This window comes from Argentina anserina, chromosome 2, assembly GCF_933775445.1.
Source record: "Argentina anserina chromosome 2, drPotAnse1.1, whole genome shotgun sequence".
Taxonomy (NCBI): Eukaryota; Viridiplantae; Streptophyta; class Magnoliopsida; order Rosales; family Rosaceae; genus Argentina; species Argentina anserina.
This window is the reverse complement of record NC_065873.1, coordinates 2,440,547-2,467,878: the sequence shown is the minus strand read 5'-3', so window position 1 is coordinate 2,467,878 and position 27,332 is coordinate 2,440,547. Positions and strand designations below refer to the sequence as shown.

Genomic DNA, 27,332 nt, shown 5'->3' with positions numbered 1-27,332 from the left:
GTAAAAATATAGGTTTTTATTTAATTTCATAGGAAGGTGAGATTTGTCCCATCCCGTCTCAACCGGAATTAATCCCGAGTGAGATACATTCTTAAAATCTCTCGTCCCGTCCCGATTAAAAAAAGTGGGACGAGACATGGGATGAGCACCGTCCCGTCTCATGTCCGTGCCCACCCCTAGATTCTCTTGATTTAAAGTGATTTGAGCTGAAATAGTGTTGGACAGTTGGGGAAAAAGCAATGCCAACCCAAACGTGACATATGGCAAGAATATCCCTGGTTCGATATTTTTTTTCTACTTTTACTATGATGGTAAATCCTTGAAAGAATGAGATTTCACTACTTGGTTAAACGTCCCCTCATAGTCTCTCTAATTCACCAAAATCATCACTAGCAGAGTTGTTAATTGAGAGAGAGGAGTTTGGGAAATTTCTACCAAATGAACTCAAAATTAATAATTTCAACAGCAATGCATATAATGGAATTGAACACGCGATTCATTATAACAAACACTAAACTAACTACTATAATTTTCGCTCCCCAAAAATCACCTCAAAGATGGAGGCATATCTCATCCAAATCCCCACAGTTTATGTTGGATTACACTACTAGTAATTACATCGCATCTCTCTTATAGAAATAGTCTAAGTCTTATTCAAACCGTTATATATAACCCATATCTTACGCCATATACAAATTTCCATCTGGAGCTGCTCCCGGTTGAAAAAGCCACTCGGTATGAAAAGTGAAAAGCAAACTAGTTAAATTATGAGGGTAATAATTTTCCCGTCTTGGAGTTTTTTTGTCACAGACCTTAATTTCAGAATAGTCTCCCTGTGTTTAACTTCAAGATAGTAGTTGAAACCCTCCATGAAGTTGGGCTGAATGCCTGAATACAGTTAAGAGTCACCAGATTCCCAAAAGCGGCACGATCGTTGTAAAGAACAAATAATTTCCCATCATTCTTATCTCGAAGAACAATAAATATCTCTCTCTTGCTTAATGTGATAGAGAAACTGAGAAAATCTTCATCCCACAAGAACTCTTTTGGTGCAACTTGATCATTGCTGAAATGTTTGTACAACTCTTTTGCCGAGGAGACAAACTCGCAGCCAAAATTGGGGCATGAACAAGGCATACATACACATGGCGTTTCATGGTCAGTTTTCTTATTGCAAGTCACAGAAGTATTTTTGCAGCCGTACTTGATGTTCTGGCATGGAGTTATACTTGCTTCCACAAATTTCTGGACGGCCCGACAACGATTGGATCTTATATGGGAGGAACAAGAGGGGCATTTGTTGTTGATTTTGGTGCAGCAAGAGGAGCAACAAATATATATGACCATTTTCATCACACTGGAAGACAGGTATGGTCAAGGGCTCATATAGCATATAGGGCAATCAAGCAAAGAGGGCTCAGGTAGGGTAACCACAATATTTGAGCGATGACCCTCCCGGTCACCAGCATTGGCTGGTTCGTTATTCGGTCCTTCGTGTCCAACTTCTCCTTCTTCTTGATCATCATCATCATCATCATCATCATCTTCTTCTTCTTCTTCTTCTTCTTCTTCTTCTTCTTCTTCTTCTTCTTCTTCTTCTTCTTCAAATATATATGACCATTTTCATCACACTGGAAGACAGGTATGGTCAAGGGCTCATATAGCATATAGGGCAATCAAGCAAAGAGGGCTCAGGTAGGGTAACCACAATATTTGAGCCATGACCCTCCCGGTCACCAGCATTGGCTGGTTCGTTATTCGGTCCTTCGTGTCCAACTTCTCCTTCTTCTTGATCATCATCATCATCATCATCATCATCTTCTTCTTCTTCTTCTTCTTCTTCTTCACCATCATCATCCTCATCATCATCTTCTTCTCCTTCATCATCATCGTCTTCTTCTTCTTCATCACTTTGTTGGTTTGTAGTTTTGATTCACTTCCCTGATCTTCTTCTCCTTCCTCTTCTTCCTCTTCTCTTATTCGATCTTCACCATCCTCTGGCTCTGTCAGTTGTCCCCTTGAACCGAAGCATCTGAAGTTTATAATAGAACCAAAACTACGACTTTTCTTTTTCTTTCTCAACCAGCTAGTTCTTTTGGATATCAAAGGTTCTTCGTCGCCGACAATAGAACTGGTATATTACACTTGCTTAATAATTCTATACACTCTATTACACTATATATAATCAAGTAAAGTGTTTATTCAACCCTTAATTCCCTCCATGATTCACGCCAACACTATTTCTTAAGTTGGTGCATACATATCAACCATGCCCAACTTGCTAAGTGAATAAAAAAATGTCATTTCAGACATTTCTTTTGTGAGCATATCAGCAAGTTGCTCTTCTGTAGGAACAAAAGGAAAACTGATGATTTTTGCGTCTAACTTCTCCTTTATAAAGTGACGATCAACTTCCACATGTTTTGTACGATTATGTTGCACAGGATTCTGGGAAATATCAATAGTTGCATTTTGTCACAGTACAGCTGCATAGCACATTTAGGCTTAATACCCAAATCTTGTAGCATATTTCTAAACCATAATAATTCACACACTCCCTAAGTCATACCTCTGTATTCTGCTTTAACACTAGATCGAGCTACCACTTTTTGTTTCTTACTCTTCCATGTAACAAGATTACCCCCAACAAAGGTAAAGTACCCTGATGTAGATCTCGGATCTGTTATATTTCCAGCACAGTCTGCATCCGTGAAGCCACAAACCTCAAGGATATTATTGTGATTATAGAACATTACTCCTCTCTCTGGAGCTGACTTTAAGTACCTCAAAATCCTTACAACAGCATCTATGTGGTCCACACTGGGATTATGCATGAACTGACTCACTACACTTACTGCATACACAACATCTGGTTTGGTATGTGAGAAATAAATCAGACGTCCAACTAACCTCTGATAACGAGGTTTTTCAGTAGGCACTTGATCTGGATATTATGCTAACCGATGGTTCTGCTCAATAGGAGTATCAATGGGAGTGCAATCCAGCATACCGGTCTCTGTTAGTAGATCAAGGATGTATTTTCTCTGACACAGATAGATACCATCACTTCCCCTGGCTACCTCAATGCCTAAGAAGTACTTGAGTGTACCTAGGTCTTTCATTTCAAACTCTGTGGCTAGCTGTTTCTGTAATCTATCCACCTCAACAGTATCATTCCTAGTAACTACCATATCATCAACATATATAATTAGGGTTGTTACATTCCCTTGTTGATGTTTGAGAAATAATGTGTGATTTGAATTACTCTGTCTGTAGCCAATTCTCCTCATGAATTGTGAGAATCTTTCAAACCAAGCACGAGGTGACTGTTTAAGACCATACAAAGATTTTCTCAATATGCATACGGAGTTACTTGGAGAAGCGGCCACATATCCCGGCGGAAGATCCATGTATACTTCCTCTGTAAGTTCTCCATGAAGGAATGCATTTTTAACATCAAACTGTCTAAGTGGCCAGTTCAAGTTAGTACCACAAGAGAGCAATACCTAAATAGTGTTTATCTTTGCAACAGGTGCAAATGTCTCATCATAGTCTATGCCATATGTCTGGGTGAACCTTTTTGCTACTAGGCGTGCTTTATACCGGCTCACTGACCCATCTGGATTATGCTTCACTGTAAACACCCAACGACATCCCACAGTCTTTTTGCCATGTGGTGGAGATACAAGCTCCCAAGTATTGTTCTTTTGTAATGCTTCCATCTCTTCCTCCATTGCTTTCCTCCATTTTGGATCTCTCAATGCATCCTGCACTTTGTTAGGTACTGATACAGTAGATATTTGATTCACAAATGATTCATATGACTTAGACAATCTTTTGGTAGAATTAGTAACATAGGGTACTGGTGGAGGAGACAGTACGGTAAAATAAGATTTGTCATAAGTCATATGATCAGACGCACCCGAATCAATAATCCATGTATCAAAACCAACAAAGTTAGAAATATTTAAAGCCATACCAATCTTTCCACGACCAGCTATGGAGGCAGTAGGTATTGCTCCGCCTACTGTATGATGATCATGTCCAACCACACCATAGATATCGGGTTCCTGGACTAATTAAATAGTTACTTTCGCCTTGGGACGATAATTAGGCCTCTTAGGCCGAAGATGTGGATACAACTTCCAACATGTCACACGAGCATGGTTAGTATCATGACAATAAGAACAAGGAGGGCGGGGCTAATTCCCGAAGCCTGGTGGTGGTCCTCGTTGATGAAGTGGAGATGAAGTGGCCTGCTGAAGGGGTGGTGCTGAAGATCTAGTACGAACAGTAAGGCTGGAAACTTCAACTTGTGTCTGATGAAGGCTTTCCTGGTGAGATTCATCCTTACGGATATATGTGAAAGCTGTAATTAAGCTAGGGGGTTCGGTCTAGTGGAGCAATTCCCCTTTCGCACTGTTATGTTTAGTATCAAGACCTTTCAGGAAATGGTGAACTCGCTCAAGCTCATTCTCACGTTGATACCAAACAATATCCTCCTGATATTTGATCATGCAAGGACGTTTCACATCAATCTCAGCCCAAATATTTTTTAGTTTGGTGAAATATTGCGCCACCGGTTGCCCATCTTGTTGCATCGCCAAAGCGGTGCACATTAACTCATGAACATGTATGAAATCAAAGTCATTAGTATATAAGCCTTCAAGTGTTAGCCATATTGCCTGCGCAGTGTCACATGCCTCCACCAGATCAATTATCTTGTCATTCATAGCTTTCCACAAGACGGACATCACAAGGCCATCATCGTCGTCCCACTTAGTATAGGCAATAATATAATCTTTACTAAGACCCTGAGTTACTCTGGTTACATGCCACATCTTGTGCATTCCTCGAAGATGAGCCGCCATAAGTCGCTTCCATTTGCGGAAATTGGTCCCATTGAGTTTAGTACCCCCAAAGGACACACTGTCAGAATTCTTGACAGATACTTCAAATTTCAGAACATCAGCTTTGTCTCTAGAACCCATTGAAAAGGAAATTGAAAACATAATCAGGAATTATACAGCGGAAACACCAAAAAACTGATAAGAACATGTCTTGGGTGCACGTGTACTGTCGGTGCACCTACAGTGATAAGAAAGAGTTATCAATTCTGGGTCGGGCTGAGTCTAGTTCGGGTCAGATTCGAATCCAGGTTGGGTCGAATCCGGATCGGGTCGAATTCAGGTCGGATCAAATTTGGGCCGAGTGGGTCGAAACTGGGCCGGACCGGGCGAGTCGAAGATGGGCCGTACCAGGCGGGTAGATCCAAATACGGGTTTTTTTTTTCTTCTATTCATATCTCTAAATATGTACCTCATTTCTCACAACATATGACTCTCATCTCTGTATTCGATTGGCTATTGTGTTTTTATTGAATCAATGCAGATCAATACAATATGATCAAGAATCTTGATAAGTCTAATGGAGAATGGAAAAGTTGATCAAATCAACAATTCATTAGGTTAGGTATCAGTTAGGTTTCTCTACTAGTTTCACATTCCGTCTATGTGTAGGAATCACAAGCACTCTCATGAATCATCAATTACGATTGATCTTGTGACTCTAATACATCAATTTGCAGTACTCCCCCAATGAGCAATGCTTGGCTAGATTAAAACATACTTACATTTGATATAAAAATGATCGAAATAGTAATTGGGTGAAGTGGCCTGACCAATTTGATGAGAAATTGATCGAAATCTTCTTTTCATAATGGCTGTGGAGGAAAATTAAAGTCTCAAGGAGTATTAAATAAATCTTAGATCATGAATCAATCGAACTCTTCTTATTTCTGTCAATAGTGCCATACCCATGCAGCCATTGATAAACATATACATCCTTTAAAGCAAGTTACAAAAGAAATCCAGTAAAATTTTAATACCATGCCATCTGCACAGCTGCAGACCCACAAATATACATTCGTCTCATGTGTGATGAACAAAAGCTACAGTACATTCCGAACGGCATGACCACATTGACTAAACAATGATGTTCCCAAGCCTAAACACATGTCTCTGTCAATTTTTTTGGGTAGAGCTTTAGTATATACTTTGTACTGATTCATTAAAAACGATTTGGTTTCCTTTAGTTTTTGTACTTATTGGAAATTAGACGTGGGTCAACAAAATCAAATCTAAATTGAAAAAAGAGAGGTGTAAATACCAATTTTAAAGGTATGAATAGAAGCTCTCGCTTAAAAATAAAATACACATTGACTACTAAATTCGGTCCCAAATATGTGAATGAAATGAAGTTTACTCGTTTGGTGTTACCTATGCTTGTTACCTTTGTATTAGTTTTACCAATTCTAATGACATAACTTTTTCAAACAATAATTTTCATTCTACTGTTCACACTAAAATAATTTAAGAATGAAGGGGTTTAGTAACTCTCCAGTACTAAAAGTCGGAACCTAAAAGTCTGCAAACGCACAATTACTGAAATTGCGCCTTAAACATTTGCTTTACACATTTTGGAATGAAATACATTTTCTGTACTCGTAGTTGGATTTGGGATACATTTGGATTTGGAAAGTTAAGAACGTCACACAAACACTATTTAATCTGGAAAAGCAAAGACAAATTGGCATCAGAGACACTTATTTCAAATACAACAATGACCAATATCAACCAAAGTATAGTATAATACAGTATAGCGGGCCTAATTAATCAAGATCATGAAAAATATGGGTACAACTGATACGTCATCCAAAGATACTATATTCAGCACATTCTGCACCATATTTCTCCGTAGACTTGTCATACAAATGCAATCAAAATTATGTTTGCCTTTGATTTAGAGTGAACGATATAAATCCTTTAAAAATCCAAATTATGCTAATTATACACAAAATGTCCAGTATTTTAGGTTGCAAACAAAAGTGCGAATTATAGTCATGAGAAAATGGCACAGGATAAAACAAATAAATAAATTAATAAAGTTGGCAGCTGTAATTTTCGCTACCAATCGTTGTTGAGACATCACAACACTATTACAGGGCCATTGGCATGTAGTTGTCCACACATGTTCATGTTAAGCCTGAGCGAATTAAATTTGTTTGTCTCGAGATGAAATGTACCTCACAATTCAGTGGTGACTCATACGGATCATCAATCCCAGTAAAACCTGCAGTTTCAATTAGACAGAAATATAAGTAATAGCCCATTTTGCACTAAAAGTAATGGAAGAAGTAAAGGAAATGGATATAGCAAAGCATGCATCTTGGCTAGTAAAGTGTTAGAAAAACAGTGTTATATTGCATATATAATTTAATAAATTAAATTATAAATAATTATAAAACAGAAACTAAACATGTAACTTTAATAACGAAAAACACGAAAAGAAAACCAAAATACCGAACGATTGGTGATGTAAGAATTAGTCGAGACGTGTGTGATACCACACTGTCCTTAAGACGTTTACGCCTCCTCTACCGGTGCAAGGATGCTTGGCGCTTGTCTCCCAGGATATAACGACTAAATAATTCTAGAAAGTTGCACTACTAACTAGAACCCTCAATGAACTCGAAAGGTACATTTTTCTATCACTAGAAAATAGCTAAGAACTTTGAGAGTGGGAGAGCAGTTTGTGTTTCGAAAATGGATGATTTACAAAGAAAGGATGGTGGCTATTTATACAGTGAGGATTTGCAATCAGCAATGAATAAGATGGCTGGTATAGAAATCAAAAGATCATAACATATATGAGTTACATATGTTACAAGTACTGATTTCAATTATGTTATAATTCTCCATAACACACAGTTGTTACAAAAGAATTTGAAATGTCAAGAGAATTTGAAATATCAAAACGGAATTTTCGGAAATGCAAAAAGAATCTGCGTTCCGACCCTCAATTCGGTGTTGCATTCGTGTCCGCAGGTCGCACGGGCATACACGAGTTTCCCTTGTGACCTGAGATTTGCACTCCCCTGCGCGTGCGCGAGAGGGTATAAGGGGGTTTACACACTTTACAATCCATACACAATAGATTCTATATAAAGTCTTTTCAACACTTCTCTTTTCCAATGTGGGACAAACACTTTTCCCTCATTCTAAGTAGCCATCTTTGAGTGACAATTTCTTATTCACCCACAAACCAAATTACACAAACAAACATATGATCTTGTAGCCCTCATTATGGAGAACTCAAATCTATGTTCATATTTGATTAATTATAAGTTTAACTTAATTTAATTAATCAATTAAAATTTGGTTTTAAAATGGTTTATTAACCATTTTTCCAACAATTCCCCACATGAATGAAATTGGCCACTAAAGACTCGATAGAATTTGGTGATAGATTTCTACGGTTGAAACCTGCATAGGATAGGTAGGTTTGACCCTTTGAACCTTCCCTTTATGAAAGTATGCTTACTTTACTAACTATATAGTAGACGCGATGTCTTTGAACTATTCGTCATTTGTGTAAATGATGACATACTTCACACAGGAGTCTCCCTGGTACATTTCGGTTCTCATTTTTGTGCCCATTTTGGCCATGGAACACACGCCTGGTTATGCAAGTAGTTTGATAAGAGTTATACCCTCATTAACTCCCCTAGAAGCGGCCCCACTTCTCTCTTGCATAGGTGATCTCTTAATTAAGAGTAACCCGCTTTACTCTACTCGATTTCTCGACGCATAAGAATCATTAAAAGTTTTAGCTTAACCTCATCCTTACGAGCATCACTGTTTATCATCATAGGAATGGACTTGGGAAACTCCCCACAGTGATCCGAAACTAATCTCCACAATTTGGTTTTCCCTTTTGAACCTAGATCTTGGGATCTCCAGTCAGCTAGGTTGGGTATCTACTGTAGTGATTTTTAATTTCCAATGGGCTTTAGTCCCATTCCATTCGAAGATTTTTCAACTAACTCTCTGTTTAACCCTTTGGTTAAAGGATCAGCAATATTATCCTTAGACTTTACATAGTCTATAGAGATAACTCCAGTTAAGAGTAGTTGTCTAATGGTATTATGTCTTCGACGAATGTGTCTAGACTTACCATTATACATTTTGCTCTGTGCCCTGCTCATTGAAGATTGACTATCACAATGTATACCAATCGCAGGCACAGGTTTTGTCCATCTAGGAATGTCCTCTATGAACTGGCGTAACCATTCTACTTCCTCCCCACATTTGTCTAGTGCTACAAACTCAGACTCCATTGTGGATCTAGTTATAACTTTTTGTTTTGAGGACTTCCAGGACAAGGCTGCACCCCCTAGCGTAAATACATATCCGCTAGTAGACTTTGAGTCTTTCATGTCAGATATCCAGTTTGCATCAGTAAACCCTTCTATAACAGCTGTGTATGATGTGTAGTGCAACCCATAGGTACGAGTATACCTTAGGTATTTGGGTACTCTTCCAATCGCTTCCCAATGCATAGCTCCAGGATTACTCGTGTACCTACTTAGCTTATGAACCGCATAAGCTAGATCTGGTCTTGTACAACTTGTTAAGTACATTAGACTCCCAATTATTCTTGAATACTCTAATTGAGAAACACTTTCACCTTTATTCTTGGACAAATGTAGATTCATATCTACAGGAGTTTTGACAATTCCAGAACCTTCCTTATCAAATTTCCCAAGAATATTGTCCACATAGTGTGTTTGACTCAACACAAGCCTTTCTGATGTTCTCGTAATTTTAATTCCTAAAATGACATCAGCAAGTCCCAAGTCTTTCATGTCAAACATAGAACTCAACATGTCTTTAGTGGACTTGATCATCTTATCGTTGCTCCCAACGATAAACATATCATCTACATACAAACATAGTATGATATATCCATTTTCAGTGTCCTTGACATATACACACTTATCACCTTCATTTATTCTAAATCCACTGGTGATCATGGAATTATCAAATTTCTCATGCCATTGTTTTGGTGCTTGTTTTAAGCCATATAATGACTTAACCAATCTGCACACCTTCTTACTCTGAGAAGGAGCAGAAAAACCTTCTGACTGTTCCATGTAGATTTTTCTTCTACATCTCCATTTAGGAAAGCCGTCTTTACATCTATTTGGTGTACTTCAAGTTTGCGCAACGCTGCAATTACAAGTACCATCCGTATGGAGGTTATTCTCGTCATAGGAGAATAAGTGTCAAAATAATCCAAACCCTCCTTTTTCATGTAGCCTTTAATAACAAGTCTAGCCTTGTATTTGTCTATCATCAGCTTTTAATTTCCTTTTGAAAATCCACTTGGAAGTCAAAGGCTTACACCTAAGTGGCAAATCCACTAATTCCCAAGTGTGATTTTGCATGATAGAGTCAACCTCAATTTTGATTGCTTCTTTCCACAAAGGACCATCAATAGAGCTTACTGCCTCTTTGAAGGTACGGGGATCACCTTCAACCATATATGACAGGAAGTCAGGTCCATAGGATTTTGCGGTCCTTGCCCTTTTACTTCGTCTAGATTCAACCTCAGACTCAGATTCGGACTCCGACTCAGATTCTTGATCCTGAGCATCATCAGTTTCGGCTCAGTTGTCTTTACGTGTCCGTTTAGAAGAATTAAATTCCTCTCTAGACTTCCGTGGAAATACATTTTCAAAGAATGATGCATTTCTCGATTCCATTATCGTATCCTTATGGATTTCAGGAATATTCGAATCGTGGATTAGGAATCGATAAGCCGAACTGTTATGTGCATATCCAATAAAGATGCAATCAACTGTTTTAGGCCCATTGTTCACCTTTTTAGGTTTAGGAATTTTCACTTTTTCCAAACATCCCCATACTTTTAAGTATTTGTAGGATGATTTTCTCCCTTTCCATAACTCATATGGAATTTTCTCTTCTTTCTTTTTGGGTACCTTATTTAAAAGGTAATTTACCGTGAGAGTCGTGTCTCCCCACATGTTGGGTGACATCCCGAAACTGAGTAGCATAGCATTCATCATATCCTTTAGAGTACGATTTTTGCATTCTGCTACACCATTAGATTGTGGTGAGTATGGAACAGTCCTTTGATGTATAATCTCATTATGAGCACAAATCTCAACAAATGCCGATTCATACTCACCCCCTCGGTCACTTCTTAGTGCCTTAATTTTCTTGTTAAGTTGGTTCTCAACCTCATTTTTATAAAGAATGAACTTCTCTATAGCCTCACTGTTGCATTTATAGAAATATTTTGTGCCATCATCTATGAAGGTAATAAAGTATTTATTATTCCCTCTAGATAACATTGATTTTAAATCACACACATTTGTATGAATCAGATCAAGGGGTTCACTATTTCTTTCAACACTTTGGAAAGATGATCTAGTCAGTTTTGTCTCTACACAAGTTCACACTTATGCATGTTAATTGACATATATTCCATTCTTCACTACCATAAATTAGGAAGAAAGCTAGTTTTTGACAATTGTCATTTTAAACAATCCATCACCCATGGCTCTATATCAATTTCAGACAAAACACATTTGTCAACACTGAGTTTTATACTCATAAAAACCTTAAGAACATACATCAATTTACTTGATAATTTCAGTTCCGTTCTACAGATCAATCCAAAAACTTGGCTTGATCATACCATAGCTCTAAGTCATTTAGTCTCCAGTCATAATCACTGATTTTTTCCATGCTATCCTCCGATATCATGCAACAGAGGTTGATGTCAGTGACATCCTGAGTGACAGCTTCAATCAGGTTTGCCTCCTTCCTTTTGTTCCTCTTCAGTTTGTTACAGTCGACAGACTTGTAACTATTCTTGTTACAGTTGTAGCACTTGCGTTCAAACCTTGGCTTTTTGGAGATGCCTCTTTTCGGCCCCAGCTTGGACCCTTGATACTTGCATTTCTTGTTCTTGGAACCTTGACTATGTTCCATCATGTTTGCCTTGGCAGAGACGCCATTGATCCATGCTTTCTTTTCGGATCCTCGGTTGTCTTCCTCAATGCGAAGCCTAACCTCTAGATCCTCCATGGTCATTTCCTTTCGCTTGTGCTTCAAATAATTCTTGAAGTCCTTCCAAGCAGGTGGTAACTTTTCAATAGCACATGCCACTTGAAAGCTTTCACCTAGCTGCATTCCTTCAGCGTGAATCTCATGCAAGATTAGCTAAATCTCAGATAATTGACTCATCACGGTTTTGGAATCCACCGTTTTATAATCAAGGAAGCGGCCCATGATAAATTTCTTGGCACCGGCATCCTCGGTCTTATATTTTTTCTCCAAGGATTCCCATAGCTCCTTTTCCGTTCCCATGCTAATGTACACATTGTACAATGAGTCGGCTAGACCATTCATGATATAATTCCTGCATAAGTAGTCAGAATTATTCCATGCATTCGCAGCAGCAATCTTTGCTTGATCGCCATGGTCATCTTCCTTGAACTCAGGAGCATTCTTTGTCAAAAATCTTGCCAGATTCAGAGTGGTCGGATAAAACATCATCTTTTGTTGCCACCTCTTGAAATGCAAACCGTTGAACTTCTCAGGCTTTTCCCCATGGGATACTGAGACAGGTACAACGGGGGCAGCATCCACAGTTGGCACCAAAGGTCCATTGCCATTTCCAGAATTTTCTCCGTTAGTCATTTTCGGAAACTGAAACACAGACACAAGGTATAAGTTTTCTTGAAAATTTGTAGAAAAATATCGAAATATAAATTATATAAGAAATATCAAATTAAACGTCTTTAGATTGTTAGAAAAATAGTGTTATATTGCATATATAATTTAATAAACTGAATTATAAATAATTATAAAACAGAAACTAAGCATGTAACTTTAATAACAAAGAACACGAAAAGAAATTCAACCAAAATACCGAACAATTGGTGATGAAAGAACTAGTCGAGACGTGTGTGATACCACACCGTCCTTAAGACGTTTACGCCTCCTCTACCGGTGCAAGGATACTTGGCACTTGTCTCTGAGGATATAACGACTAAACAATTCTAGAAAGTTGCACTACTAACTAGAACCCTCAACGAACTCGAAATGTAACTCTTTCTATCACCAGAGAATAGCTAAGAACTTTGAGAGTAGGAGAGCAGATTGTGTTTCGAAAATGGATGATTTACAAAGAAAGGATGGTGGCTATTTATACAGTGAGGATTTTGCAATCAGCAATGTATAAGATGACTGTTATAGAAATCACAACATCATAACATATATGAGTAACATATGTTACAAGCACTAATTTGAATTCTGTTATAATTCTCCATAATACACAGTTGATACAAAAGAATTTGAAATGTCAAAACCGAATTTTCGGAAATGCAAAAAGAATCTGCGTTCCGACCCTCAATTCGGTGTTGCATTCATGTCTGCAGGTCGCACAGGTTTCCCTTGTGACTTGAGATTTGCACCCCCCATGCGCGTGCGCGAGAGGGTATAAGGGGGTTTACACACTTTACAATCCATACACAATAGATTCTATATAAAGTCTTTTCAACACTTCTCTTTTCCAATGTGGGACAAACACTTTTCCCTCATTCTAAGTAGCCATATTTGAGTGACAATTTCTTATTCACCCACAAACCAAATTACACAAACAAACATATGATCTTGTAGCCCTCATTATGGAGAACTCAAATCTATGTTCATCTTTGATTAATTATAAGTTTAACTTAATTTAATTAATCAATTAAAATTTGGTTTTAAAATGGTTTATTAACCATTTTTCCAACAATTCTCCACATGAATGAAATTGGCCACCAAAGACTCGATAGAATTTGGTGATAGATTTCTACGGTTGAAACATGCATAGGATATGTAGGTTTGACCCTTTGAACCTTCCCTTTATGAAAGTATACTTACTTTACTAACTATATAGGAAATCAATAATATCATAACTGGTTGAAATGCAGTATGAACATATAAATATGACTATGACTATCCTGGAGGGGGTTTTGACATAAATCCACAAAAGGGAAATCTAATGACAGAAGAATTGAACTTTGCGGTGTATAACAGATGGATTTTTTAATAGAAGTACTTCAGTGCAATACAATGATTGAATGTGCAAATTCTTATCAATGTTTGCTATTGCTATTTTTGAAATGGCGAAATTTCCAGCATAATGGAGAAAACTGCAGTTCACAACGCTTATCCTAGGCACATATTACATATAGATAGTCCTATATATTTGAAACAATAATTTTTGTAAAATTATTTTTACGTACGGTGTATGTAAAATTATTTTACGTACAATAAATGTAAATATAATTTATAGACATTAATTATAAAATTAATTTCTGAAGGATAAATCGGTAATTATAATTTACTGAGTCAGTATTTACGATTGAATAGTACATGGATGTACAAAAATACATAAATAGTATGTACATGTACATAAATACATAAATAGTATTACTCGTACATGAATACGTAATTAATATGTATTTGGACAGTAATACGTGAATAGTAATTACGTGAACAATAATTTCGTAAAAACTAGAAATTGCTTAACAGTAAAACATTATTACTGTTTTAGCATTTAAGGTTTTACGTAACGCTTCTAAATTCACTTCTTATCTATTCTAGGTGATACAACAAGTAAAAGATTCGAGTTTGGAATCGTGTAAATTTCGCTCAGGAGTATAAGATGAATAAAATCTCATAATGACGAATCTACCCTTGCGGAGATTGAGGAACACGCTAAATTTAAGAGAATGAACTATGATATGTATATGATGTAGTGGATTGTGTATGTGTATAATTGGTAAAATATGTACATATATATGGTTTATTATATTATATACTGTCGTAATTTTCATTACGAATAAGTTCATTATAGTGTTGATGTTTATTTATTGAGCATGTCGATTTATTTGTACACTATCATGTGATGATTGTTTGTACGTGGTTTTAACGTGAGTGATGTTAAAACGTTTTTGTGGTCTGTGGACCTGTCTTCGGACGTGTTGGCATGTCAGAACCTAGCCTTGGCCGGGCGACAGTTACGATTCAGTTAGAGCTCTAGTCTGTCTGCCGGGTACTAACATGACGGGTAACAGTGGTGTACCAGCGCTTATGTGTACTTATATTTTTGGATATTGGGTGGCGAGAGGCTGCCCAATGTCGGGCGGCGTACTAACATGAGGGGTAACATAGGTGTACCAGCGCTCATGAGTACCCGTATTATAAATGCATTTAGGTAAACAGAGGGATTGCCCGATTTCTCATGAGCATATATATTTTCTGTTAATATTGGACAACCAGATGGGTCGTCCAATGACTCATGAGTGCATTTATGATTGATGCTTTGTGGATTTTCGTATATATTTTTATGCGAGTTATATTGTTGTTTTACTCATACGAGCTACAAAGTTTACTGAGTTTGTGTTTACAATCCCGGTGCGCTTATTCGATGGTGTAGGGAATAATTCCGCACGTGTGGATTAGTAGAATCGACGGACAACACTAAAGACTTTGAAGTTGTTTTATTTTATCTTGTGGTGAGAATTGAGATGATTTTTACAATTTCAATTGATATAATGCATTTATTATAAATTCGGTTTGTAATAATCAATATAACTGAGTTGTACTATGAACTCAGTAATGATTCGCTGTGACATTAAAATGATTTCGATTCATTGAGATTATTTTAGAGTTTTCATGACTTCGAATACTTGAAATTTCGGGGTCGTGACAATTGTCTGTGGAACATATGTTCTCATCTCCTCCCCAGCCTTGTTCTTGTATATCACCCCTTTGACAATGCCCTTTTCCTCAATGAGTGTTGTCACTGATCCTTGCTCCGATTTAACACTGCAAATGAATTCCATAAGACATCAGTAAAAGATTGAATCTTGAAACAGATTTCACCACAGTAATCACATTAAGAATCAGTAGAATAGAGATCATGAAATATACTTGACGGAAAGGAGGATTACTTTGAAAGAGTGACAGCTTTTTTACACATTCTTTGAATGAAACGCCCATTGTGGAAACTCCTCCCAGCGGAGTGAGCCGGAAAGAACTGTTGGTGAGCTTTTGCAGCCTGGGGGTTATCTCAAATTGATTGAGTTGGGTCTTGAGGGTAAGTAATGAGTGTCTACATCTTTGAAGTTGATGTTCAAATCGTTTAATTCTATTCCCAATTTAAAGCTTGTGTGATTATAGCTGAAGCAGTTCAGCATTGTTTGTTTCCATTACATTGCTGTGGTTTCTGCTTCAAAATGATTAATCAACAATATATATTTGTGGCTGCAGAATGTGCAAACGAGTCGATTGATGCTCAGAAGGTCTTTGGTTATGCTCTTTACAAGGATGGCAAGGATACAAAAGTATCTTATCCCTTGGAGCCTTTACATACATCCGGGAGCGGACTGCTCCTACATTTTGATTGCTATTGCAGGTCCAAATTGTTGTCCAAGTCATTCAAGTGCAGATTTTTACTATGAACACACACCAGAATCTATTTCCAGAAAGAACTTACATAATTTATTTCAGATGACTAGAATTGAAACCATGATAATGTTCAATTACACTCTTCCACCAAAAATTTACAACATACAATCGGTGTACAACATGGCAAGCATTCGGAAATGCATTGCTAGGGAGGGACATAAGCACTGCATAATGACATTGTCAATATGCATGCTCTCTCACCACCCCAATACTAAGAACAACAGAACCACTGGTCTAGTTACCCCACATGCAAGGTTCGACCGGCATACACACACATAATTTCTCAAAGATAAATGTATTATTGAATACCTCTGTTTTATTTCTTCATTTGCGTCTCCTTTTCTTGATACCTACAATGATATTTTGTAGGTCTTGGCCAAAGCCAAACATTTCCACTCTGGATTCCAAGATCAGAAGCAGAATAATCGAGAAGCTAAATGAGAGAAAATACGAGGGCATCCAAAATCAAAGGCCACCATCATAATAAGAAACCAATGACATATAAACAGAGAAATAGAGGCACGTTCATGAGTTTACTGACTACATTTCAGATATCTAACCATTCCAAATTTGCATGAGACATTACCAACCTCATAACCCATACGGAATCTGTTCTTCCTTAAATAAAACTTAGCACTGTATCACCGGATGCAGGCATTCACCATTTGCACCGTATGAAAACTTCAATCTTGACCTGACCACGAGAGTCGAAAAACTCCCGTGGGACTAAAAGAAAGCTTTTCGCAGAAGAGCCATCCATCTGCAGGCTTGGAGTACTTTCTGTCACAGACCGAAATTTGAGAGAACTATCCTTGTTAGAAACAATAAGAACATAGATGAAATCATCCATGAAGCTAGGTTGTAAACAGCTAACTGACATAACATTTCCAAGAGCTTCGTATCGATTGTAGAGGATAAACAATGTTCCACTATCCTTTTCTCGAACAACAAGAGAGTAGTCATCCATATTCAATGTAATTGGGAAACTCAAACCATCGTCATTGTTGTCATACTGAAAACTTGTTGCCGAATCCAAATGATCATTACTGAAGTGTCGGTATACCTCCATGGATGAAGACACAAAATTGCAGCCTGCATAAGGGCATGAACAAGGGGAACATACACATACCTTCTCATGTTCATACTTCTTGTTGTAGGCCACAGGAACACTGCAGCCATACTTGATATTCTGGCATGGAGTTATATTTAATTCCACAATTTTCTCAATGGCACGGCAGCGATTAGAACCAAAGGGACAGGTACAAAAGGGGCATTTCTTATTAATCTTGGTGCAGCACAAGGAGCAAACTATATGCCCATTTTGATCACACTGGTAGACAGGCACTTTCAATGGTTCACTGCAAATTGGGCAATCAAGCAATCCTGCGTCAGTTAAAATTATCATACTATTAGAGCCTTCCCTGCTAGTGCTTGCTGAATTCGAACTTTGACCCTCCTCCTGGTTTCCAGCATTTGCTCGGAAGTCTTCCTCATCACTCAATATTTCAGTTCTTTGAACCATCGATGCTAATCGTACCATATCTTCATGCGAACCCGTGAATGAAGCCATTCCTTCCCCTCTCTCTATCTGACCTTCCTTAAATATAACAAAGTAAAATGCAGGGAGTAATCATCATTAGCTAATACATTATATGGAAGCAGATGAACAAATTCATGAAACCCACATCAAAGCAGACAATTGAGATGGGTAATCCAAGAACATCTGAATCTAAACATGATCATTCTACTTCCTCATTTCAAGCTTCTAAAGTTTAACAATTTAGCCATAGAAGTGTTGGTTCTCAACAGGATCATAAATCATGCATGATTCAATTGAACTTGATGGTTTTTAAATCCAAAAGTATAGAGTTTGAAGTACCTCGGAGTCTCTGTCGCTATCAGGGATGGAGATTCTGCATCATAAATGCTGCAAATAGCTAAGTCGTCGGAGACTGAGAAGAGCCAAGTGGGGAGGTGCCGAAGACTAGAAGAACACTGAGAGAGAGTCAAGGAATTCTCTTGTTTTAAAGTGATCTGAGCTGAAATAGTGTTGGACTGTTGGGGAAAAGCAATGCCAACCCAAACGTGACATATGGCAAGAATATTCCTGGTTCGAGATTTTTTTTCTTCTACTTTTACTGTGATGGTAAATCCTTGAAAGAATGAGATTTCACTACTTAGTTAAACGTCCCCTCATAGTCTCTCTAATTCACCAAAATCATCACTAACCGAGTTGTTAATTGAGAGAGAGTTTGGGAAATGTACCAAATGAACTCAAAATAAATAATTTCAACAGCAACGCATATAATGGAATTGAACACGCGATTCATTATAGCAAACGCTAAACTAACTACTATAATTTTCGCTCCCCAAAAATCACCTCAAAGATGGAGGCATCCTCACAGTTTATGTTGGATTACACTACTAGTAATTACATCGCATCTCTCTTATAGAAATAGTCTAAGTCTTATTCAAACCGTTATATATAACCCATATCTTAAACAGTACTAATAGCAGTGGCGGACTTACATAGGAGCAAGCCTAGTTCCAGCTCGGTAGGTTTCAAAAACCTACATTAGAAAAAAAATAGCCCGGTAACTAGAAAGGGCAGACCTAGTGAGACATCGACTCACTTATCTAAATTTTTTTCAATTCACCTAAGTTTTAAACCTTAAATCCTCCACTGACTAATAGTCTAGTATTCAGTTCGATTACAATTTTGTAATGTAGGTTACATTCCCTCGACACATTCAGCCATTAGTTTTTGCAATTACATAAATGATAAATCCTGGTATTTCAATGACCATTCAGAGGCAAAAAAAAAAACCCAAATAATTATAAGGACCAACTTCATGTCAGGGATGGCCATTATTACCCCAAATAAAAAGAATCAAACGTTGATTGAAAAAAGTTCAACGCCAAAAAAAAAATCAAGTCGATCGAAAATTTCAAAATTATCCTCCAACTAGAAAAGAATAACAAAGAATCAGTTTTTCTCTGATGTGATATAAGCGATGAATCTAGCTCACTTACACCATATACAAATTTCCATCTGGAGCTGCTCCCGGTTGCAAAAGCCACTCGGTATGAAAAGCAAACTAGTTGAATTATGAGGGTAATAATTTTCCCGTCTTGGAGTGTTTTTTCTCAGACCTTAATTTCAGAATAGTCTCCCTGTGTTTAACTTCAAGATAGTAGTTGAAACCCTCCATGAAGCTGGGCTGAATACAGTTAAGAGTCACCAGATTCCCAAAAGCGGCACGATCGTTGTAAAGAACAAATAATTTCCCATCCTTCTTATCTCGAAGAACAATAAATCTGTCCCTCTTGCTTAATGTGATAGAGAAACTGAGAAAATCTTCGTCCCACAAGAACTCTTTTGGTGCAACATGATCATTGCTGAAATGTTTGTACAACTCTTTTTCCGAGGAGACAAACTCGCAGCCGAAATTGGGGCATGAACAAGGCATACATACACATGTCGTTTCATGTTCAATTTTATTATTGTAAGTCACAGAAGTATTTTTGCAGCCGTACTTGATGTTCTGGCATGGAGTTGCACTTGCTTCCACGAATTTCTCGACGGCCCGGCAACGATTGAATCTTATATGGGAGGAACAAGAGGGGCATTTGTTGTTGATTTTGGTGCAGCAAGAGGAGCAACAAATATGACCATTTTCATCATTGGAAGACAGGTATGGTCAAGGGCTCATAGCATATAGGGCAATCAAGCAAAGAGGGCTCAGTTAGGGTTACCACAATATTTGAGCGATGACCCTCCCGGTCACCAGCATTGGCTGGTTCGTTATTCGGTCCTTCGTGTCCATCTTCTCCTTCATCTTGATCATCAACATCTTCTTCTTCTTCACCATCATCATCCTCATCAGCATCTTCTTCTTCTCCTTCATCATCATCGTCTTCTTCTTCTTCATCATTTTGTTGGTCTTCTTGTAGTTCTGATTCACTTCCCTGATCTTCTTCTCCTTCCTCTTCTTCCTCTTCTCTTATACGATCTTCACCATCCTCTGGCTCTGTCAGTGTCCCCTTGAACCGAAGCATCTGAAGTTTATAATAGAACCAAAACTACGACTTCTCTTTTTCTTTCTCAACCAGCCAGTTCTCTTGGATATCAAAGGTTCTTCTTCGCCGACGAAGTCATGTATTTTCAGCTTTGATGTCAGAGGCTGATTCATACGTCTGTCCATTTGGATAAACCTTCAATCTCGTTACTAGTTGATAAAATCCCAGCTAAATATACAAGTCTATATTGAGGAGGAATTCTAAGATTGCCTTAGATTTGGGTTTAGGGTTTAGGATAATGTGTATTCCGGATTCCTTATCAAAAAAGAAATACCAACTGTTTAAGAATCGCGATAATAAATGGCTCTAGAGTTCAGGTTTATAGGCTAAAAGTCTGCAAACGGACAACTACTGAAATTGCGCCTTAAACATTTGCTTTAGACAGTTTGGAATGAAATACATTTTTCTGTACTCGTAGTTGGATTTGGGATACATTTTTCTGTACTTCTAGTTGGATTTGGAAAGTTAAGAATGTCACACAAACATTATTGAATCTGGAATGGTAACCTGTTGGCTTTGGGTTGCACTCAATAACCATCAGGTCCAATGTTCGATTGGCACCGCCATCTCTAATCTCCGTTTCTCCAAAACCAAACGCGGGAAGGAAAACCCTGTGAAAAATGAGGAATTCTACAATACCTCTGTTTTGGTTCTTACTTCTTATTCTTCCTTTTAATTCAAAGTTGGCTACTTTGTAGAAGAATAATGAAAGGAAGGAAGACTAACACACTAGATGAAACAACGCTTGCATGATTTTAACATAATCTGTGTATGGAATGATTCGCATCCAGCGAATTTTCTTGAACATACAGAGATTCCAGAAAAGATATAGGAACTACTAATAATCCCTGAATACAAACTTCTCCGGTTTATTATATACAGTGAGGAAATTGTGGTTTCTAATATTATAACAATATATAGGGCTACTTGCTAGATGAACGAAGAATGGAAAGCAAAATAAAGATGGATGGATTCATCAATTAACCAAGTTAATGCTGTCGGTGGCGTGGGTTGATACTGCAACAGTTCTCACAGGTGTGGAAAGGCACAAATGCATGACATCCAATCAAGCAAGTCATGTCCAAGCAAGAAGCATGCTGCATAGATCGTAGTTGTAATGGCTAAAAAGGACGCATACCAGAAACTCGTTAACCCTGGAGGAACCCCTTCTCTTCTAAGTAAGAAATCACTTCTGCAGCCATCTCGCAAGGGGATACACATTCTCCTCCTTTATGCCTTAATGCTATCTATAAAAGAATGAGACAAATTGGCATCAGAGACACTTATTTCAAATACAACAATGACCAATATCAACCAAAGTATAGTATAGTACAGTATAGCAGGCCTAATTAATCAAGATCATGAAAAATATGGGTACAACTGATACGTCATCCAAAGATACTATATTCAGCACATTCTGCACCATATTTCTCCGTAGACTTGTCATACAAATGCAATCAAAATTATGTTTGCATTTGATTTAGAGTGAACGATATAAATGCATTAAAAATCCAAATTATGCTAATTATACACAAAATGTCCAGTATTTTAGGTTGCAAACAGAAGTGCGAATTAGAGTCATGAGAAAATGGCACAGGATAAAACAAATAAATAAATTAATAAAGTTGGCAGCTGTAATTTTCGCTACCAATCGTTGTTGAGACATCACAACACTATTACAGGGCCATTGGCATGTAGTTGTCCACACATGTTCATGTTAAGCCTTAGCGAATTAAATTTGTTTGTCTCGAGATGAAATGTACCTCACAATTCAGTGGTGACTCATACGGATCATCAATCCCAGTAAAACCTGCAGTTTCAATTAGACAGAAATATAAGTAATAGCCCATTTTGCACTAAAAGTAAAGGAAGAAGTAAAGGAAATGGATATAGCAAAGCATGCATCTTGGTTAGCAAGTAGGAAATCAATAATATCATAACTGGTTGAAATGCAGTATGAACATATCAATATGACTATGACTATCCAGGAGGGGGTTTTGACATAGAATCCACAAAAGGGAAATCTAATGACAGAAGAATTGAACTTTGCGGTGTATAACAGACGGATTTTTTTATAGAAGTACTTCAGTGCAATACACTGATTGAATGTGCAAATTCTTATCAAGGTTTGCTATTGCTATTTTTGAAATGGTGAAATTTCCAGCATAATGGAGAACACTGCAGTTCACAGGGCTTATCCTAGGCACATATTACATATAAATAGTCCTATAGTCTTCAAGTCCCAATCAAAGGATCTATGAATGATAACTCTGAGATTTGCATCCATGTCAAAGGAAGAAGGTCCAAACACCCACATCTACCGAGCTCCAGAAAACGTAAATAGAGAGTTAAGAATGTCGCAAATGATTTTAACCATATGTAAAATATCCACTAACAAGATCTTGCTTGAATCTCACATGAAGACTTATAACTGAAAAGATTGATGGTAGCAGTACCGCAGTTGCATCCAAGCAGATGGTCAAAGACTAATATACAAAACCCAGTTTAGTACCTTTGATCTTCCCTGCACGTGCAAGCTTATACAATCCCTTGGGGTCTCTGGCCTCACAAACATCGAGTGGAATGTCCATGAACACCTAATAACAGAAAAAAGATTATCTTAGTAAATTTCTATCTAGCGAATACTTTCTATATACAGAATATGTTCACAGTTGAAGTGCCAACTAACCAACCTCAATAAACTCTCCGGGAGGTAATAATGCACGGCAGGCATCGCGATCCCTTCTATACGGAGAAATCAAGCTAGCAATACAAATGACTCCAGCATCGGCAAACAGCTTCGCCACCTCCCCTAAACGAAAACAAAGCCAGAAGCTTTCCTAAGTTACTCAATTTCTAATGAAGCATTAACCCGGGGCACAAACTATTGTATGGAAAAAAAAAAAAGAGGCGTAAAATGACACATTACACATACCAATCCTCCTTATGTTCTCCGCACGATCTTCTGCTTTAAAACTAAGGTCACGGTTCAAGCCATGCCTGACATTGTCCCCATCTAGAACATAAGCCAGCTTCCCCCTGCTGTACAAGCTCCCATTCAACGCACACGCCACAGTGCTCTTCCCTACCAACCCCCAACATTTCGCCACACACATAAATCAATCAGGAATCCACCATTTACATCATCTTAAAATTCACAATTTCATCAGAACATAATGCATCAAAAGAAGCAAACCTGATCCACTGAGCCCAGTGATCCATATAACACAGCCTTTCTGCTTAAGCAAATTCTCCCTATCGGCTTTCTTCACCGAGCACTGGTGCCACTGAATGTTGGTAGAATTCCCAATCGAAGACAACAAGCTCCCATTTTTATCTATTCAACCAATCACAAAAACCAAAACCCAATTCAAAAACACAAAACAAAACAACAAAACCCAAACTCAAAGTACCTGAACTAGTCCCAGCAGCTTGCCCATTCAAATTCATGGTTCTAGAACCCTCCAACTCCATAGCCTTGATCACAAACGTACCCCTCGTCTTCACACTATTTACACCACCGCCACCGCCGAACTTCACGAAACCCAACTTGGAGTAACACGACGACGTTTCAATCCCCGCACCGAGCTTCGGCGACGCTGCCCATTGCAATTGGGTGGCTTCCATATCTCGTCAACAAAAATTAACTACCCGATTCCAAAACAGTTGGGGGTTTAGAGAAAATGACCGGAATGGAATAGATATTTATAGGCTGGTTTTTTTGGGGGAACTGCTCGTTTTTTTTTTTGGAGGGAGAGAGAGAGAGGGTTTAGGCGTGTGTGGGGGTGAGGTGATGGTTCGAAACGGCGTCGTAGAGAGGGAAATGTGACCGTTGGTATTCTTCTTCTACCTTTGAAAAGAAGTAATGATAAATTGATAATAACATGGGACTAGTGTGAAAAGAGTGGTGGAGATCCCCATGGACGTCGTGAATGCGACGTCGTCGTCCGGGGGTTTTTGTCGCCATTATAATTTGCAGAGAGATGGAGAGAGAGCTTGGAGTCGTCGATCTTTGCTAAAATTTCTTTTCTGGGGGTGATTGATTTCTTGCCTTAAACGAACAGCAATAGAGACTTATTTTTGCATGCGTAAGATCGGGTGTGGACTAATGGTGATTGATTCTGTTTGAATATGAGATTTTGGATCATGAATCGAGATGCTTTAATTGATACTTTGTTTCTTCACAATCTTTCTCTCTCGTTTTGGGATACGATTTTGGTTTTAGTTAGGTTGCACGAGTACAACTACTAACTGCATGAGTCGTACGTGATACTAATGTTACATTTCTCTAATTATCCAAAAGAAAAAAAATTGTCACATTTCTCTTAGTTAATTTTAGTTTAGAATACATATCATATTACCATTCAAGGGTCGAAAGATAATAAACTAACTAATTGATGTTTCGCATGTACCCGTATGACGCAATAATTGTTACAAAATAATTACCACCTACTACAATTTTGATGTCAAAATTACCCACAACAGGTCACGTTTTTGTTGTTCTGGTGCTGTCCAGTGGGACAAACCATCAGCTCAGATACAATATTGTGTTGAGGTTTGAAATTCAATCAGATCGATTAATGCTACTGACCTTCAGAAGCTAATCTCTGCACCACCATTGCGTCTCACTCCACCTCGCCGACACCCTCGCTTTGCTAGCCGATGAGCCTCACTGCACGCCGCCACCGCAACGCTCTCGATTGGAGGTTGGGGAAACTGAGAGTGAGAAGAGAGAATCTGTCAACATATATGGACAGTATGTGTTGCAAATTATGAAATTTTAGGGGTATTTTCTTCATCCATTTTTTAAATAGATTGACGGACGGAAACCATTCATTTGGTCCCTCTGAACTAAGATTATTAGGTCTTGCTATTGGTGATTAAGGTTACCTAATTGTAGTTATACTAAAACCCCAATAGTTGTAATTATTGAATGATCCCATTTGGGAGAAGCAAAGTTTGTAGATCCTTTAAGAGAATTTCAAATCATGTCATGTTGATTCTCAAAAAAAAAAAACTATGTCATTGATATTTTTGTGGATCCCGTTATTGACGTGACAAATCAACTATTGAATGGTCCTATTTGGAAGAAGCAAAGTACAACGCAAATTTATAGATCTTTCAAGATAATTTCAAATTATGTCATGTTGATTCTCAGAACAAAAAAAACTATGTCATTGATATTTTTGTAGATCCCGTTATTGACGTGACAAATTAACTATTGAATGGTCTCATTTGGGAGAAGCAAAGTACAACGCAAATTTATAGATATTTCAAGAGAATTTCAAATTATGACATGTTGATTCTCACAAAAAAAAACTATGTCATTGATATTTTTGTGGATCCCGATATTGATGTGACAAACCAACTATTGAATGGTCTCATTTGGGAGAAACAAAGTGCAACGCAAATTTATAGATCTTTCAAGAGAATTTCAAATTATGACATGTTGATTCTCAGAAAAAAAAAAAAAACTGTCATTGATATTTTTGTGGATCCAGATATTGTTATGACAAACCAACTATTGAATGGTCTCATTTGGGAGAAACAAAGTGCAACGCAAATTTGTAGATCCTTCAAGAGATTTTCAAATTATGTCATGTTGATTCTAAAAAAAAAAATACGATGTCGTTGATATTTTTGTGGATCCCGATATTGACATGACAAATGGTTTTCTCTTTAGCACTAGTTTAGCTATGTGGTTCATTAGACTTGATGAAGCTAAATGCGTAAATCTCACTTTCATCTATCAATTTGTGTTTCCACCTCATTATCCACATTGTTTTGATATTTTTGAGATATCCACCTCATTATCCCACATTGTTTTGATTAAATGAGCAGGTGTGGAAAGAAATGTAGATGGTGCACCTCAAAAATCTTAAGCATGATGTGTTACCTTCACACCAATGCCATGAAATGAAAGTTTATGTGTTTCGTTTTAGATCCATCAAACAATTCAAAACTAATCAAAGCACATTATGTTAACACATTTCTATTTTTTTTTATTAAAAGAGTTTGGAACCCAACCTAACTAGGAAGCTCAGCCACGTGCCTAGCTAACACATTTCTATTAATCCCAAGACCCATACTAGGAGTAATATTCCATCTCTTTATTTTCTTTCTCTCAATCTCTTCTTCTCCTCAATAAAACCACCTTGTTAGATGTCTCTATAAACACCATTACACTGACTTAAGAAAATCACTGCTCCTGACCATAGCATTCGCTCCACTAACAGCCTACATCATTCTTGTATTGGAGCAAGCACAATGTGTTGCTTCATATAATATATCGGTTCTCATCTTCTCATGATTCAACTATGTCACGTTGTGTTGCATCGACTGTGTCTCTTTCTCATGTATCAAAATGAAAGAAATTTCTCATTTTCAAGTATTTGTTTGGACCTCTGATATGTGGGTCTATGTCCTTGCGTCAGCCCATTTCTAATTTCAACTTATAACCCCAATTTCTACTCATTACTCACACATTTCCCTCTTCTTCTTCGCAAGTTCAGTTTTTTTTTAGCGAAAAAGATTCCACATGGCCACTTCAAAACCCACCGGCAACGCCGCTCGGCCGTGGCAGTCCTACAACATTGTCTACACCAATGCCAAAGCCGGTACGTATTCAAACCTCTGGGTCCACTCTCTCAACCAAAAATAGTTAACTTTGTCTCTAAAAAAAACTAGGGTTTTTGAAATTGAATTTCCTGAATTTGAATCCAATACTATCACAATATCTAATTGATTAGTAATCGAGTCCTTGTTATGTTGAAATTTGAACTGTTTAGGTATGAAAGGCGTGGATAAGGAGAAGGTTCAGAGAGTAGTGTATGAGAGGGAGTACTTGTTATGTTGAAA

General features: G+C 37.7%; 3 protein-coding genes and 1 pseudogene across 4 annotated transcripts; all 4 read right to left on the bottom strand.

Annotated features, from left to right (window-relative positions):
• Window positions 1-760: 760 nt before the first annotated feature.
• Window positions 761-12,572, bottom strand: LOC126782441 (E3 ubiquitin-protein ligase SINA-like 7). Its single transcript, XM_050507690.1, is given in 5 exon segments — window positions 761-892; window positions 895-1,338; window positions 1,340-1,387; window positions 1,390-1,514; window positions 12,458-12,572. Coding segments are annotated over 5 exon segments (864 nt in total).
• A 3,776-nt stretch (window positions 12,573-16,348) lies between these two features.
• Window positions 16,349-18,394, bottom strand: LOC126785290 (putative E3 ubiquitin-protein ligase SINA-like 6). Of its 2 annotated transcripts, none has more exons than XM_050510928.1 (2): window positions 18,274-18,394; window positions 16,349-17,987 (listed from the first exon to the last, which is right to left on the bottom strand). In XM_050510928.1, the coding sequence occupies exon 2, from the start codon at window positions 17,962-17,964 to the stop codon at window positions 17,053-17,055; it is 912 nt and encodes a 303-aa protein (XP_050366885.1). In that variant the 5' UTR covers window positions 17,965-17,987; window positions 18,274-18,394; the 3' UTR covers window positions 16,349-17,052. The 2 variants fall into 2 exon arrangements, with proteins under 2 accessions (XP_050366885.1, XP_050366884.1); XM_050510927.1 differs by having other exon boundaries at window positions 16,349-17,982; window positions 18,274-18,388.
• Window positions 18,395-19,501: 1,107 nt separating this feature from the next.
• LOC126782440 (E3 ubiquitin-protein ligase SINA-like 10) lies at window positions 19,502-20,453 on the bottom strand (annotated as a pseudogene).
• An 818-nt stretch (window positions 20,454-21,271) lies between these two features.
• On the bottom strand, window positions 21,272-24,170 carry LOC126785292 (adenylyl-sulfate kinase 3-like). Its single transcript, XM_050510931.1, has 7 exons — window positions 23,888-24,170; window positions 23,671-23,811; window positions 23,410-23,559; window positions 23,168-23,286; window positions 22,987-23,071; window positions 22,238-22,284; window positions 21,272-21,721 (listed from the first exon to the last, which is right to left on the bottom strand). Exons 1-7 carry the CDS (start codon window positions 24,099-24,101, stop codon window positions 21,623-21,625), a joined length of 855 nt encoding a protein of 284 aa, XP_050366888.1. The 5' UTR covers window positions 24,102-24,170; the 3' UTR covers window positions 21,272-21,622.
• Window positions 24,171-27,332: the final 3,162 nt, after the last annotated feature.